Genomic DNA, 17,778 nt, shown 5'->3' with positions numbered 1-17,778 from the left:
GGTCGTTTTTTATCGCTATCAGCAGACCCGCCATTGGTCTTCCTTTTTCTCCTTTCTTTGCTGGGTTTATATTTACTGAATAGCCTTCGATCAGGGGAGTTTCTCTCAACCACGTTTCCTGCAGGCATAGTACATCTGGCATCTCTTTTTCAAATTCATGTTTTGTTAGAAGGTGGTTGAATCCCCTTGTATTCCAGGAAATAAGGGTCCATGTTTCCTTTTGTGTTACTTTCCGGCCCTATAGTGTCTTCATTTTTCCTGCTGCTAGGTTGGCCAACCATACCCATCTCTCCTGTTCTCCGTCTTGAGGTTGGGTTACCTGCGATTGTTTCATGGCTTTTTTATGCATATCATACGCCTCTTGAAAACAAGCTTTCTTTGAGATAGTTTCTTGATCCAGTACCTCTGGTTCTATTTCTTTATTGTTTTTTTCGGTTATCTTGAACCCCATCTTTCTTATGGTCCTCTCTTCGGATAGTAATAGCTGGTGAATGACCTGTGAGCATGTAGAAACCCGAATACTATCCATATACCTTTTGTCAAGAAATTCTATCAGGGTTATATCACTAGAGCTGATTAATCTCAAGGATGATATATGGTGGAACAACCTTAGGACATTTGCCCGGTTTAGGATAAGACCATCATCAGTATGTACTAATCTTTCCAAAAGAAGACCTCTGCCCTTTTTTTCCAGGTTTAATCTGCGTTTCGGTAGTCTCAAGGGACTAGTCCGGAAATGAACAGTTCCACTGTTCTGCTCACTTTCTTCTGTGGTGTATTCCTTGATGTCCAAAATAGGTATGAGGCTGTTTATATTTTGACTTTACAGGTTTCTTGTTGGACTTTTGCCTGGTGTGTTTGAGCTTCCCGTCATCGTTGTCTTTAATTTTTTCTTGCTTGCAATTTCGGGCTTGACTATATTATTTTCCTTTTTTGTTGTTTCAGCTTTGTTTGCGTTTTCCCCAATTATCCTCTTTTCAACCAACATTGGTTTAACTCCCCTTTGTCGTTCCGTCTGTATTTGTTCATCAGTTATTTCAATTTCCTCTTCTTCTGAGTCATTATCAGTTGAAACGTTGTCGTCCGAGATGGAGTAAGCGGACATATCCATTAACTCCTGATCGGAGTCATCCGTTTCTACTGCTTCTTTGTTCTTTGGACTCGTACTTATTTGCGTATTGGCCTTTCTCTGGCTACCAATGATTCGATTTACTACAATAGTTGCTGCTTCCTTTGGTGTACTCAGGCATTTGAAAAATGATTTGCTTTTATTTGATTTACATACCCTCCGCGGCGGTTGATTTTTTGTTTTTTTGAGTATCTGTAATGGTTGAGTAGTTTTCGCTTTCTTATCATTCATGGCAATTTGCTCCTTTCGTTGCGACACAGTGATACCTTCCATCTGTTTTATGTCCTTTTTTTTAAAGATTTCGCACAATTTTGAGTTCTGCTTATCCATTTTTGATACATCAATATCTTTTTCGTGCTGCGAAAGGTCCAAAGTTTTTTGAGGTGTGTGTTGTCCTTTTTTTGTGATCTGTTTTACTTTCTGATCGTTGTTCACCGTGGCTCCTCTTTGAGTTTCGTTTTCCGCAGGGATTTTTAAGGTATTTGGCGCCAGTTCATTATTTTCTTTATTTTTTTCCTTTCCTTTTATTGTGTCCATTGTATCTTTAGTTGTTTCTCCTTGCCTCGGAGTTGGGATTGGACATTCGACCTGATTACTTAGGTCTTCTAAGGTCCCTTTTTCAATCATATTTTCAGTACGTTCTTTCAAATGCTCTTCGTTTGCATTTTCTTCTATTTGTGGTTGCAATTTTGCTAATTCTTTTGATTGAAAAACGGAGAGGTCCGAACCACCTAGAGAATCTCTCCTAGGGTTTTTCCATCGGTTTCCCTTCTCTTTCATAATTGGTTCTAAGATGGTGTGTCCCATATCGGAGATTCTTTGCTCAACATTTTGCATATTTATTTGGATGGCCGATATGAATCCTTCAATGAAGATTGTCTTAGAATGAACCATTGCTAACAATGTAGTGTGGTCCTTCAGAGTATCCGTAGCATCTTCGTGTAGTTTCATGTAAGGGGCCAGTATCGCTGCCATTGTTGTAATCATCAGGAGGTCATCCTTTTCACACTTTTCTCCCCCTGTCTTAAGTTTGTTGGTCATCTCCCCCTCTTTCTGAGGTGCTTCTATCGTTGATGGTAGCGTGTTCAAGTTTGAGTCTTGGTCATTGTCTGTTTGATTTAACTGGTTTTTGGTTTCCCCTTTCATGGTTTGAACAGCCGTCTCTACAGTCTGGGGCTCTTTATCTATTAAGATTGAGTTTTCCAGCATGACATCATCAGGGATTTCGTTTGCCGTGATGTTTTTATGAGTTAATTTCCTTTTGGGTACATTCCCAGAAATGCCTGTCCCCCAGTTTAGTAAGGATTGTTTCCCAAAAAAATGGTTATTTCTGTCTTGAACATCCCCTGAGGATAGGGTCCTGGGTTTACATATTTTTTTTTCTAGGTCTGTATATCTTATAAAGTCCATTCTGATTGGTTTAGGGGTTATTGTTTTACCTTTCGTTCCATTAAAGGTTTCTTTCGCTGTTTTAGCTAAATCTTCAACCGTAGTGTTGGGTTCTAACCCGGGAATGTCCTCAGATAGTTGAATTAAATCCTTTGCCTTAGGAATATTTTCTTCTACTGTTTTTGGTCTTATATCTAGTGCAGGTGATGGCTTCTCTGACACATCTTCCTTTAAAAGGTCAGTTTCCCTTGTAGCTTCTAAGTCTTGATCATTTTCGTCGGATGTTTCATTTGCCATAAGGGCCAGAACTTCCTTAGTCTGCTTTGCGTCAACTAAACTTTCCTGAGGCTGAGGTGATTGGTCCGTTTGAATTGTACTGTCAATTTGATGGAATATGAGATAATTCCTGTGTGGGTTGATCTCATTGCTCTCTGAGTCTAATTGTATGTCTTCCTGTGGCAGCTCCCACCTTGTTTGATTGCCATTCTTGACCTCTATCGTGAACGGACCATGTACTGCTCCTCGAATAGAATCTTTCATTCCATGATTCGGAGTCATGCTTTCCTTAACTAGCACCGACTCGTTATCATTGTCATCGGATGGTATTAAGTCATCTATATGGTTGTTTAGTAGAGGGTGGTCACCCAATCTAGTCGGTAACACTACTTCTGTCATTAGGTGTTTGGAGATTGTGTGTGTGTTGGTTTGGAACACTGCTATCAAACCTTCAAATGGGACTGTAAGTATATTTTCCCCTGATGTTGTCAGGTTATATCAGTTGTTTGCAGTGTTCGGGATCAAAAGGGTCGAACCCCAGCAGTCTCCCTTTCCTTAGAACTTTAATCTAAGTTTTTGATTGTTTCGCAGGGCGGAATCAAAGGGGTCAAGCCCCAACAGTCTCCCTTCCCCAGCATACGTGCAAAAAAAATAACAACTGGTGATGTTGGCTTGTTTATCCGGGCTGATCCTAGCGACTTTTTATCCTTTGGTCATATGACTTGTTTAGCTTTGGGATATCCCCCAGATATACAAATGATTTTCAAAATAAGTGACCCACCTGTGGTACTCTAAAATGATCGCATTGATTGCACGTGACTTCCCCGGGGTGTTTCCCGTATCTTTTCGTGCCCAGCCGACCAGCCAAACAGCCCAAACAGCAGCGCCCTTGTCCCCGCAGCGGGCTTAACGCCGCAAGGGTGGTTTGCGCTCGAGTGAAAGCCCACAATGAGTCACGTGATCAGTCACGTGATCGTGACCGTGCTCTGCCTCCTCCAGGAAGCGAGCGCAATTCAGCGTTGGGGCTTTAAAGCTAAATGCTGGAATTTCCAACAGCAGGCTGCAAGCAGGTAGACTTCAAAATGTTTAAGTTCGCAGAGTCACCAGTATACACACCGCTCGGGCGGTTTGCGCTCGAGTAAAAGCCCAGAATGAGTCAGGTGATCAGTCACGTGATCGTGAACGCGCTCCGCCTCCTCCAGGAAGCGAGCGCAATTCAGCGTTGGGGCTTTAAAGCTAAATGCTGGAATTTCCAACAGCAGGCTGCAAGCAGGTAGATTTCAAAATGTTTGAGTTCGCAGAGTCACCAGCATACACCTATTACATCTAGAAAAATCTAGAAAATAACAAACTCCTAGGATTTTGCCAGTCAGGGTTCCACCCCGGCCACCGGATGAAATCAGCTCTGATAGACTTGAAAATACAGATTAACGAACTGAATAGACAAAGGTAAACTTGCCCTCCTCATCCTTCTTGACTTGTCAGCGGCGTTTGATCTAGTAGATCCTTAAATAGTTTGCCAACATCTCTCGTCAACAGGCCACTTCTCTCCTAAAGCTGTAGCCTGGATTGTCTCCTTTCTATTGAATAAAAATATGATAATGCTCTCATACACGGCTTCAATCAAGCCAGCCCCAATTTCTTACATAGTCCCCCAAGGCTCCTTCATTTCCCCAATGCTATACAATATATTCACAGAACCACCCATTGCCAACCTAGACTCGTTGGGTTTCTCCTACACAAACTACGCTGACAATACCCAAATCCTCATCCCCTATCAGGATCCTATTCTCTTGACACAAACAACCTTGGCAGTATCTACCAAACCATCCAAACCTGGATGGCCATGCACTCATTATGCCTAAATGATGACAAAACAGGGTTGCTCGTGATTGGGTACCAACCATTACTGAATAAACTTGATAAAGCGTACAACTCCTTCATCATTGACAGCGATACTATCACAGTTTCTAAAGAAGTGAAAACATTGTGTGTATACTAAGACACCTCACTGTCACTATCAAGACAGGTAAATGCTATCACTTCAGCAGCAACATATACCATGAAACTCATCATTGCTAGTAGACCTTTCCTCTCTACAGAGAGCTGTGTCACACTAGCAAGAGCCTTGATAGTCTCAAGTCTAGATTACTGCAATTCACTCTATGCTGGAATGACCACAGCCAACATCAAAAAGCTTCAGACCATTCAGAATAATGTTGTCAGAGTTGCCCTAAATCTCCATAAGAGAGCGACTGCATCTCTACAGCCAGAAGAAACCTTCATTGGCTGCCAATGCGTGAGCACATTCTATTCAAAATCTTGTCCATAGCACACAAATGCCTGACCAGTACCGCTCCTAGATATCTCACCAGTAAATTCCAAAATGCACAATCTATCAGACAGACATGGTCCTTCGAGAACCATTTCCTTTCTATACCTAGATTCAGGCTACAAAGAGCAGGTGGGTCTAGCTTCCCAGTAATAGCTGAAAAACAATGGAACGCTCTACCACTCCCTCTAAGGGCAGACACATTCTTCCGGTGGATCTGCAAATGTCTCAAAACATGGTTATTCTCACAAGGCTAATAAATGAGTCTCCCGCAGCACATCCGTTCTAAGCAAATTTCCTAAGATATGAGCACATTGTTATTGTTTGTAATGTGTTTCTGTTATTTATCTTTGCATGATTCCCAGACCATGTTCTGTGCAAATATCTCCATGTACCTTATGTGACCTGCGCCTTCATTACTTCGGACTTGGTGCACTATACAAATCCTAAATGAAAATAAATACATAGCTGCATGGATGATGGCAATAGTCTAAAACTCAAGCCTTCCAAAACAGAAAGCATGTATTGCAGTGCATCCTCATCAAAACACCTCCTCAGATGCTTGGACCGATGGGCTGAGCCCATGCCCATCACCATCTTCGATGATGAAGAACCTTAGAGCAGCAATCGGGAGAAGATATTTCTACCAACTTCTCACAGTATGATACACACAATGGGCCTCATTACGACCCTGGCGGAGTAGGTTTACGCCAGCGTTATTCGCGGCGGACCCGTCCGCCCTACTACGAGTTCCCGTAGCGCCATGGAGCGTTTTCCGCCTGGTTTTTCCGGGCGGAGAAATCCATGGCGCTACGGGACCTTGTTGTTAATTACGCCACCGTATTTTACGGTGGCGTAATTAACGCCTTCCCCACTCCCATTATACCCTATGGGGCAAAAATGGGAATGGGGAAGGGTAAAATGGGGGATGGGGATTTACCGCCCCGCCAAGGTCGGAATGGGGCGGAAAATCCGCCAACCCCCATGGCGCTATCGGCAGCTTTCCGCCATGCTCCATGGTGCATTTTGCACCGCGATTTCCGCCAGGGTCGTAATGAGGCCCAATACCTTTAATTTACTCACAAGACGATGGGCATACTATTGCTTGCCCCAACAAGACTAGATTACACAAATATCTTTTATCTTGGTTTCAAAGAACACGAAACACGGCAGGCAGGCAGCTTAAACACATTACATCTGCAGCCTGTATGCTATTATGGCTCCCTTAAAAAAAGTATATATTTCAAAAAGGTAGGCATTGCCCGCTACACTTAGTATGGAAAGTGCCCAGCTTCATTCAGCATTACACAACCTTCAGGACTACCAGAAGAAGAACTGTTACTCTAGTTGACAAAAAAGCAAAGCAGGGTCTTCCTTTCTTTCTCCTTAATGCCTACACAACTCTGGAAATACCTACCCAAACAACTCCACTTGAAAGCGAAAAAGCTTATGGGTGCCCAATTCAAGCAAACTCTTCTTTAAAGGCTGAAACAAGTCTACTGAATAAAAGCATACATGCCATGAACATATCCAAATATATCACTAAACAAAGACCCCATGCCCTTTCCTCCCACACTAATTATTCAGTGTTAAATCGTTTACATTTGTACACCACAGCCACCACTCATCCAATGAACCACACGTTTTTGCACAGAATATGCAATTTCCTACACTACCCTTCCCCTACTTTCCACACATCCATCCATTCCACCCCAATGCATCCATGAAGAGTTTCTTAAAAAAGGTACCACCCCTATGGCGTACACGGTCCAGAGCAGAGCTTCCCACACTAGCGCAGCAGGACTATAATCAGCACAGGTGTAATGTGTGCTTCTGACCTGCACTCATCAACACAGTAGTCTTTTTCACTCCTCACCCGTTCCCTTTCTTTGCAGAATCACATGCAATGAGGCAACATTATTGGCAGAAGGGCGTTCCACAAGACCACCTTACCTTACCTTAAATTATCTTACCTTACATGCTGTCATATGCAATTCAAATGAGTCGGATGAGTCTCTAAAACTGGAAACAACTAAAGGTTTTCCAAATCCTTTAAACTCTTCCCATTACCACATGCTTACTGCATGCGTTAAAAAGTTTGGCAATATTTGTCAAGGAAATACTTCCACACGCTAATTGTGGTCCATAGTCTTTCCAGCTTTACAATGTAACAGGCGATACATCTGGCGACTATGTACAATGATGCACAATCTGCCATAACCAATTATTGAGAGAAATAAGAGGAATTGTGTATAACGCTTTGAAGTGGTAATCACATATTTTCTACGAGTGGGTCACACTAGACCACTGAGCGATCGTGACACACTATCCACATTATGAAAACAATGTTATTTCTGCACAAACGCTGCTCCTATTAATCAATTCATCTTTTATATTGTGCTGAATACGGCAACCAGGAGAGGGATTCAAACCTATGTTGCTCTGCGTTGTCTTCCAAGACAGGGGCATTGCCCTGAGCTATTCTCCCAGCTCCTTTGGCCTCCAAGTGGAGGCACAGTTCTTCTAAAGAATGACTATATTTCACACCTGTAGTAGTGGTGCCATGCAATTAAATAGAACCCTTGGAAGCACTCTTTTTGCTCTGGTGCACAATTGCACCATGCCAAAGGAAGGCCTCTAAGAAGAATGCGTTCTGAATATGGCGCAAATAAAAATTCAGCAACTCTGTTAGAATCTGAACTTAACAGCATCATGAAGCCACGCAGTCACTATCGAGGAGCAGAGGCAGTAGGCTAGTGTATGTATCCTGTTGAGTCATCACTGATTCTCTGGGAATTATCTCCCCCCATGTGGCCAGGGGACGGCAGCCACTACCTGATATTGACACTGCGGGTGGTATTATGATGAGGAGGAAGAATAAGGAGTTGATGCAGATTGAAAGAGGCCAAAGCTGAATATGCAGACTAGTTGTTTGACTGTTAGAGAATAGGGTTTGCAGCCTGGCAATTACCCCCATGTCTTCCAGGTGAATGCTGAAGGGACAAAATGGGGCGTGTTCATAGAATGTGGGGATATACAGAAAATAAAATTCCTAGGGACACAAGAGGACTAAGGGAGACTTTGTAAAAATTCAAATTGGGCCTTGCACCTGCACATTGGCAGCAGTCTATGCCCCTAACATGGGACAGGATGGCTTTCTGAGGTTGATGTTGGCCAGGTAAGAAAAATTCACTACAGGGGATATATTTCTGATGGAAGATTTTAGCGTAGCATGGGACCCACTGATAGAAGCACAAAGATCTACCAGGGGCATGGTGCCCCATTGAAGGCCCTGAAACAAAAAGTTGACTAGCTAGGCCTCAAATATACATGGAGAGCTATCAACGACAAACAGGGGGGCTATACCTTCTATTCACACATGCATATATCCTTTTCAAATAGATGATATCTGGGCATCCACCCCAAAGCTAGGAAGGGTGGAAACAGTGAAGTTGCAGGCAATAAATATCTCAGCTCACGCTCGCATAACTATATCAATCTGCCTATGGAGAGAACAGAATGGTCTATGGAATTAGACTTTTGCAAAGGAGCTTCATAAAGATATGCTCCTCACTGGAATAATAAGGGATAAGATTTGGGGGTATTTTGAAGAAAATACAACATCTGATATATCCCAGTGATCTCTATGTGATGTCTACAAGGTGGTCCTTAAAGGTGAATTTATCATGATAAATGTGCAAAGAGATAAACAAATGAAACAAATGCAAAGTGACTTAGAGGATACACTGAAGGAGAATATGAGGGCAATGGAAAAAAACATATAAATAAAGCCATTCTGAAAGAGTATAGAAGTGTAAGAGGCCAGTTATAACTACTATGCACAAGAAGGGCTGAGAAAGCATTATTCAATACAGAGCAGAGATACTATGTAAAGGCAAACCAAGCTGATTCCCAGCAAGCCAGATAGCTCAGGGATAAAACAGTGATGCAAACATACTGAAGATAAAAAAGGATGGGAAAGAAATGACGTTAGCCACGGAAATTGTGGAACAGTTCACAAAATTGTATTCTGCCTCTTATGAGTCAAACATGCCTCCAGAAATTTAGCAAATCTCATTTGTGCAATTGATCCCACGCCAAAAGATTTTGCCCATGGAGAAGGAGCTTCTAGAAGCAAACATAACAGTAGAGGAAGTAAGGCTAACTATTAAAAAACTCCCCCTGAATAAAGTGCCGGAACCTGATGGCCTTCCAGCAATTTCTTAAAAAACCTTCCAGACGACGCTGGCTGCCAAACTTACAACACTATGTAATACGATCAGAACCACTTCAGTACAACATAAAATTATACTTCCATCCTAGAATTAAAACTGTTAGAGCTGGATGCTGGCTATACACTCCTCTGAGGTTTCACAGCCTGAGACCTTCCTTGCAAAGCAGTTCAACACAATACTTCCATTCTAATTTAGTCCCTGTTTTCTGGCCATAACCCAAACGAGGGAGCAATCAATATGGGCCTATGTGAGGGACAGTTCCCAAGGAAACTACCCCACACCCCCAGCACGCATGGTAGGGAGGAACACTGCACCTGCTAAACTAAAACTGCTGAGAACAGGAGACGGGCCACACCCAGAGTTCTTAGATAAATAGGGGACAACAGAGGAAATTGGACGTGTTGCGTCAACTCACCCTTCCATGGAGGGGCCACGGGGAGCCTTGGGGTGAGCCTGATGCAGCAGACCCCTTACCTAACTCAGGTACCAACTACATGGAGTGGGAGTACAGAAGATGGCCTCTGTGGGTGATTACATCTCCCTAGGCGGACTCAGGCAGGCTGCCACACATTATCCTACTGCCTCACACCAGAGTACCTTCCCTCTTGTCCCTTCTTTAAATAATGGCCATATCTATACAATGTCCTACTTAGCTATTAACCCTACTTAATAGTTCCCTAACACTTATCTCAAACTTGATACTTCCCCTTGCTTAACACTTACCCTACATAACAGTACTTGAATAATATATACCCATAACTGCACATATAAATATATATATATTCATTGACTTGTAACATATATACAACATAAAACACTATACAGGGCCTCATTACACTTTTACTGCTGCAGTAAAAGTGTCCATAAAAGTGGCGCTAATAACACCAGTGGCCCTTTTACTGCACCAGCAATACACAAGTTTGCCGGTGGGGGCATTGATTTACCTCCAGCAAAGTGCTTGAGGTAAATCTTTCACCCGCCAGCAAGAAAGTCACAGAATTACCACCACTGTAAATTCCAGTTCCAGTGATTCCATCAATCCGCTTCATGGAGTCCTATGAGATTCCATGGAATGGGGAAGTACTTACCTTACTGGCACTTTGAATCTGCTGGTAATTCCAGCAGACCGAGTGCCAGTAATGGTAAGTCCGTTTGGTGGTATCCCGCCCATAAGACCAGTCGGACACCACCAAACTTGCAATGACCACCTGTACCACAATGAAGTGACTGCTGCAGTCAGTCACCCCTTCACAGTGCCTTGAAGGCTCTGTGCTAGCTGCTGCAGGGCTGGAGACAGGGCTGGATGGATGGTGGATGGCTAGATGCTACTTGCAGGTCAGGGCCTGTACCCTGAAGACTTGTGATGGGACCGTGGCCCCTCTTCTTTTGATGGGGTTTGGCAGCCCTTTCCTTTCCTCCATGGTGGTGCATGTCCAATCTTTGGCAGACCTTCACTTGTCCACTGTGGCAGTGTGAGTACCAGTTAGGCTTCGCCCAGGGCTCTGCGCAGTCTGCTCTCTACATAAAGTCCTGAGCAGCCTGCTGCTCATTGCTGCAACTTCAGCCCTTTATTCACACAAACATCCTTCACAGCACTCCCAGCAGAAATCCATCAGACAAACCTTCAGGTCTTTCAAGAACTTCCTGGTGGAAGCCATCACAGAAGGCCTCCCCAACCTCCAATTTACGTGGACCGAACACACCCAACTGAACTGCAACTTTCTACTGGAAGCACTCAAAGCCACCCTCTCAGCCTCCATTGACCGGCAAGTGCCTCTGAAACAACTCACCTGTAAACCAATACCATCAGCACCCTTCTTCATGCAATAACTCATCCTCAGCAAAACAGTCTTCAGGAAACAAGAGAACACTTGACACCGCTCCAGTACCGGATCTGACCTGGCGCTCCTCAAGGAACTCAGAGCAACCCACAAACAGCTACTCAACACATCAATGCCTCCTACTATCAGAACACCATATCAGAAGTCAACAACAAAAGCAAAGACCTCTTCAAAGCGGTCAAGCACTGTGTCAACCTGCTACCTGACCTTTCCATACAACACTCCATTGAAAAATCTATTGCCATCATCTACAAAATCAGCTAGCGCATAGACACCAGCTCTGCATCCACAGACCTACCTCATGTGCCTCCTCGTGAATTCCCCAGACACCGGAAAACATTCAAGGCACTTTCGACAGAGGACTTGATAGAAACCCTGGCCACCCTCAAAGCCACATTGTACACAGATGACATCCTCACAGCACCCATCCTCAAGACCCGCTGCGCAGAAGTTTTACTTCCGTACCTGGAGATCATCAACAGCTCCCTAACTCAAGGGACCTTCCCATCGCTCCTAAAAACAGGGCAAATCCTCACTCAACTAAAGAAAGTCACATTGAATCCTAGCAAATGAATTAACTATCACCATATCACCCATCTTCCCTTCTTAGGTAAGATCATCGAGAAAGTGGTAGCCGCCCAACTGCAGAAACACATTGACACCAACAATCTCCTCCAAAACTACCAATCCTGTTTCAGAGGCAAAGGCATCACAGAGACAGCAACCATACATGTGGTCGTTGATGCCCTAAACATCCTTGACGACGGCCACCCCTGCCTCCTGGTTCTACTCAACCTCTCAGCTGCTTTCGACACAGCAGACCACCAGGTGCTTACAGACACCCTACATCAGGACATGGGGATCAGCAACCCTGTCCTATGCTGGTTCAAGTCCTACCTCACCAACCGCCAGCAGTTTGTTCAGATGGACTCACCAGCCTGCCTCTCGCTGATCCAATCTTGGATTTCCAGTGCATACTTGAAGCACAACCCCGCCAAGACCGAATTCCTACACCTCGCCATCAACACCGAACACCCCGACATACAGACCTGGCTATCAATCATGCATTCTGAGGGCTTTGCACCTGAGTTCACCTCCCACGCCAAGTCCCTCATGTTCCACATCAACAAACACCTCTCCTTCAAGACACACATAACCAAGAAACCTCAGACAGCTTGGTATCAGCTCTCCCTCCTGCAGCAAGTCGAGCCCTTCTTCCCTCCGGACAGCTTTAGATCCACTGTTCAAGCGCTGGCCCTATTCCACCTGGATAGGGGCAATGCACTCCTTGAAGGCATCCTGTCTTCCTCCCTTGTGCCCCTGAGAAGAGTCTTACTCACAGCTGCATGCCTCAACAATAGTCTTTGCAGATATGACCACATCAGCTCGACCTTCATCTACCTTCACTGGCTCCGACTTCAAGTCTTGTTGCATCATCTATAAGGCAGTCGCCCTCAAGTCACCCAGTTACATTGTGGAAAAACTCAGCCTCTCTGGTGGACAGCGCACAACCAGAAGCCAGGAAAAGTGCAGACATGATATCTGCCACTGCAAAAAGGAAAGGACCAGAAAACAAGCCTTCTCAGCCTACACCCCAAGACCATGGAGCCTCCTCCCAGTCAGCATCAGACTCACCCCCACACTCCTACAATTCAGAAAAGAACTCAAGACCCACCTCCTCAAGGAATCTCTCCTCCTCAACAACTAAGCCATCTAATCACCCCTCATGCCACCTTTAGAGATGTACCCCTCCTCTCTGTATCCTACCCCGCTGTATATATATTCTGTTGTTACCTCTGAAAAGTGCTCCGTTATGCATATCTACTGTAGTATACCTCTGTAAAGTGCTCTGTTATGCATCTGTATTGTTCTATACCTCTGTGAAGTGTTCTGTTCCTTCTAGAAGCTAGGTGCGCCGTCAATAAATACCATAATGACAATAATAATAATAATCATTTCTGTCCAATCTTCTTCTAGTCGCCAGCGTCAGACTAGTGTAGGTTTTTTAGAAATGATGTGCACTGAGCCATAACTGGAATTGCCTGCAGTTTTTAAAAAGAAAAAATAGAATTGCACGCAGTATAAATAAAAAAATTGAAACATTTGAAAAACAAAATCAATTCAACTAATCCAAGTCTTTAGTAGGTTTGAAAGGAATTTGTCCAAACAACAAAGTATTAATAATACATGATCTGTGACCTTTGGCAATTAAATTATTGATTCTGGTACAAATGTGAATAATTCCAGGTAAACAAAAAACACAAAGGAAATCTGAGTTCAAATATAAAGAAATCCCACAGGTAGCCCACAAGTGCCCCTGAAGGGGATATTTTACATTTTTTGGCAAAAAATCCTGTTGATAACATGAGGATGATTTTAAATTTATCCCAGGTGACCGGTGGCACCAGGAGGTAGTCACTGTTCATTTGTGTAACTCGACATACACTCTGAAAATGTCTTTCTTTATCCACTTTGCCCCGTCTCTACAGGCTTTCACACTAGTTGACACATATTTAGCCATGTATGGATGAACCAGATGGCTCCTCCTGTGACTGCCACCATTTTGGGCAAATCAAAAAATCTGACCATTCAGCCGAAATAGTCTGCACTCAAGCACTTGTGTACCTTTACCTCCAACAGCACATTCATACATCTTACTCATATTCAAATGAATGTACTGTTCCTCCCACTCCCATCCATCTATACGCATTTGTCTATCCCAGGTGTCCATTATGTCATACTCATTCATTCATCTGCACACAGATATTTTAATGTCCATCCATCCTTACTCTAGTACGCCATTACACTGTCAACACGCAACTTCAACGTACTGCATTCCTACCTCCCCCACACACTTGTTTGTTCATCCTCCCCTCTCAAATCTTCTAAACACTCTCATTCATCCTTCTATTGCATGTCCACATTAAGAATCATTTTATTCATGCCAGCTACTCCCTCTGCCTGCTTCTCCCTGGATAGGTGAACATATACACGCTTTCCATTCTCGAAAAGCCAACACTACTTGTTCTCTCTAAGCGCGGAGCCAGTATTTGAACCTGCATTGGTCTTTGTTGTCTTTCTTCAAAGACAAATGCGTTGCCCCTGAGATATCCTCCCAGACCACATAAATAATTTGTAAGACCATTTCGGCATGGAACCAAAATGATCAGTTGTGAAAATAATAATATAAGCATTTTTCCCAAACAAAGCTGCATGGATGAGAACAAGCTATTTGGAACATGGTTGGCTAAAACGCAAATTACAAATTACACAGTAAAGCGTGAATCATTTACAACATTATTGAGTTTTTCCTGCCTTCCCTGACATTTATTTGAGTCACGTCAGCCATACTTACTTTATGTAAGTGTTGGCATTCCCCTCTGGGAAAATATAAGGGTGCTTCTTACGGAAGACATGACCGACGCGGCTGCAGGGTATAATTTCCAAACTCCCACCGCACATCCAGACGCGGAATGAAATTTCTGCAAGAGAAGAGTGATACGATTCCTAATACATTCTTGGAAAGACTGAATGGCCAAACATGCAACAACATTTCTTGACATGAATGACTAATAAGAACATCTCAGCAAGGATTCAAAATCATTTTAAATCGGTTGTGAGCAAATGATCAAACAAATTCCTCAAATCAGCGACCTTATTGTACCTATTTCGGTGAGTGAAACTGAATGCATGTCAAAAATGTTTTCATTTATTGAAAATATGTATAGCAACAGTAGAATATCAAAGGTGCAAACACAAATTACATAGAAAGTGGAGGAGATAAAGTGTGGTGATCCCAAAATAAGTGGAATCAGTGTTCATGATTTGAAGTGTACTCAAGAGTAGATTTATGTATTCGGCCGAATACCAACTAGTTGGCAAGTATTCGTCCAGTGCCCGAATACAGAGCCAAATAGGTGCCTTTTTAATAAATAAAGTTATGTAGACAAGAAAAACAATTTGTAAATGAAAAATACACTTTAAGATATGCACATCCATTTTTGTATTGCATTTCTCTTCTTTATTGTCTACAGAAGATGTAAACCATGAAAGGAATACATTTTCAGAAAATAAACCGTTCAATAACAGCACAGTTTGCATTTTTGTGAATTCATGGGTGTCGCTTGTTGGGCAGGACCCAAGTAATTAAGACCAGCCCAAAGGTATAGTATGCATGTATGCAATCACTATGAGGGCAGACAAGGATGTGTCTACAAACACTTCCAAATGTTCCCTTTGGGCCTTCCCCGTCTTTAGACTTCTGGCTCCAGCAAGGCACTGAAACACAAAAGGAGTGATTACATCAAATAGCATCCTGCTGAAAGCTGAAGTGCTATTGAATGCAAACCTTTGGGATGCTAGAGGCATGCTTTCTACCCATGGTACTGAATGTGAATGAGGCATTTGAAAAATGTCTTTTCATTTATAGATAGTATTTTTCTTTTTTTTTGGATGGGACATGTGTGTGATGTTTTGGGGCATGGTAAAAGATGCCAGATAAACATATATAAGGAATGCTGAGTCCTCCGTGGTCTCAGCTGACCCTATAGGGAAGGGACTGTGCTGATTTTCAGATCTTTAATAGGCATGTGCATGCTTATTTTACTTATTTGCTTCACTTGTACGTCCATTTGGTCTAATGTTTCTAAATTGTAAGCTTGTATCTCCTCATCATTATTACACACGTATTCCTTGTTTTTAACTCTCTAATGTTGGTAGAAATATTTCTGCTGGCATAAACTGGGGCATTTTGGTTACAATCTTGTTTTGTAAAACATCCAATCCTATGGATCGCCACATTCTTTAGAAACATCTGTCACGTTTACCCAATTTAAAGGGACTCATTTTGGCAACATGAGAGATTTTGGGGGCAGGAATTGTAACCTATGTTTCATTATAACAAGCACATCTATGCTGCAGGCACATTTTCCACTGAACCATCTTACTTGCTTCATAATCTTAGCCTGCAGGCTGAATACAGTTTTTTGCTGCAGGCCCACTACTCCCTGAACTATTTTAATCACTGTTTGGAATGTCCCGGATCTCCACAACACTTATATTACTTCCGCTTAATTAGATTACTTCGATGGGAATTGGTGGATTGGAACCTGTAACTTTGAGATTATTTACACAGGTCATCAGCAAATAAATAACACGCTAAAAAAATAAAAAATTTCAATAGCGACTTTGTAAAATATTCTTACACCTTAATGGTTTTTCACTGCAAAATACAGGAACACCAAAGGCATCTCATTGCATATTAACAATATTGAAAGTTTTGCTTCAGCTCATCCCGCCCTGGCAGACCAACAGATTAAAGTCTGTCTTTCTAGGATATGAAAGGTTGATATGTTGTTTGCACTTTCACACCCCTGCTCTGTCTGCACCAAATTAAATAAAGTGACAGCAGCATTTGTTAATGATCCTCTTAACGAATTAACATGATGTGCCTAAATGTTTCCAGGCACAGTCAAAGCAGTACTTAATGCATTTTGTAGGGGAAATTATTCAGCTTTTGAGCGAAAATTACTTAAGTATTCAGCAGAAGCTGAATATCTAATTTTCACCCAGAATTTGATCGACTACTTACTGGAAGCTGAATTTCGTTACACGCCTAATCATCATATTTTCAATACATCCCAAAAATCAAGATTATTTTGTGTGTATGAATACAATGGGCCTCACTATGCCCCTGGCAGTACAGTATGGATGGTGCCGGTATGGCACCGGCACCGTCCATACCGTACCTCCGCCTTATTCCGAGTCTCCCTGGTGGGCTGTGCGGCACCCGCGAGCAGAACTCGTGATTGCACCGCCATGCTCGTAAGGAGGTCCAATGTCTTTCCTTTCCAGTAAATCAGATTTTTTTGGCATACAAAAACACAATCTACTTCAATTAGCTGCCTGCACGGAAGTTGACTAGAATATATGTGAATGCAACACAATCTCTGTAAAATGCAAGAGGGAGCAATCAATATTATATTTTAAATAGTGCTTAATGCCTGATTAACACTGCCACGTTTGACATGGTGAACCATGGCATGTTGCTTCACGATGTGAGTGTTTCAGGGTTTCAGAAGGTGGCCCTTTCCTGGATAAAATTGGACCTACAATACAGGCAAAAGGTAGTTAATTTAGTAAACTACTCATTCAAACCACAAAAGATACCTTGTTGAGTCCCACAAGGACCCTCTGTGAATCAACATCTTTTAAATCTGTACATGAATCCATTGGCTGGCTCAAATAATCCATGAGAAAGGTCTGTTTTTTAAAACATGCAGCTGATCCCCAAATCTGTGTAATGCTTTTACAAGATAACATATTCTCTTCTAGTACGGTTGGAGAATGCTTAATAGAAGTAAAGACAAGAATGTGCATGAACTCCCTTAATCAACCACCATAAAACCAGGGCATTAATATTTATTGCACTGTCTAATACTGGGGACCCAGGTTTGTGCAAGGAACTTTGGCTGGATGCTTTGAACCTGATTTGGTAGTCATAGATCTTATATTATCATGAGACTCTGACATCGATAGTCAAATTGCATTATTGGTAGAATCCTGTTTCTACAAAAT

The 17,778-nt window shown here is 42.7% G+C and overlaps 1 protein-coding gene across 2 annotated transcripts in view; it reads right to left on the bottom strand.

Moving 5' to 3' along the window:
* Window positions 1-17,778, bottom strand: part of GALNT14 (polypeptide N-acetylgalactosaminyltransferase 14) — a 1,917,720-nt gene that overhangs the window by 213,548 nt on the left and 1,686,394 nt on the right. For both annotated transcript variants that reach the window (XM_069608667.1, XM_069608668.1), the window contains exon 10: window positions 14,558-14,684. In XM_069608667.1, coding sequence (XP_069464768.1) covers window positions 14,558-14,684 — 127 coding nt within the window. The remainder of the gene's footprint in view (window positions 1-14,557; window positions 14,685-17,778) is intronic.

The sequence above is a fragment of the Ambystoma mexicanum genome, chromosome 4q (genome assembly GCF_040938575.1).
Source record: "Ambystoma mexicanum isolate Mex_15411 chromosome 4q, UKY_AmexF1_1, whole genome shotgun sequence".
Taxonomy (NCBI): domain Eukaryota; kingdom Metazoa; phylum Chordata; class Amphibia; order Caudata; family Ambystomatidae; genus Ambystoma; species Ambystoma mexicanum.
Note: the sequence above shows the minus strand (reverse complement) of the source record. Positions and strands in the feature narration are given on the sequence as shown.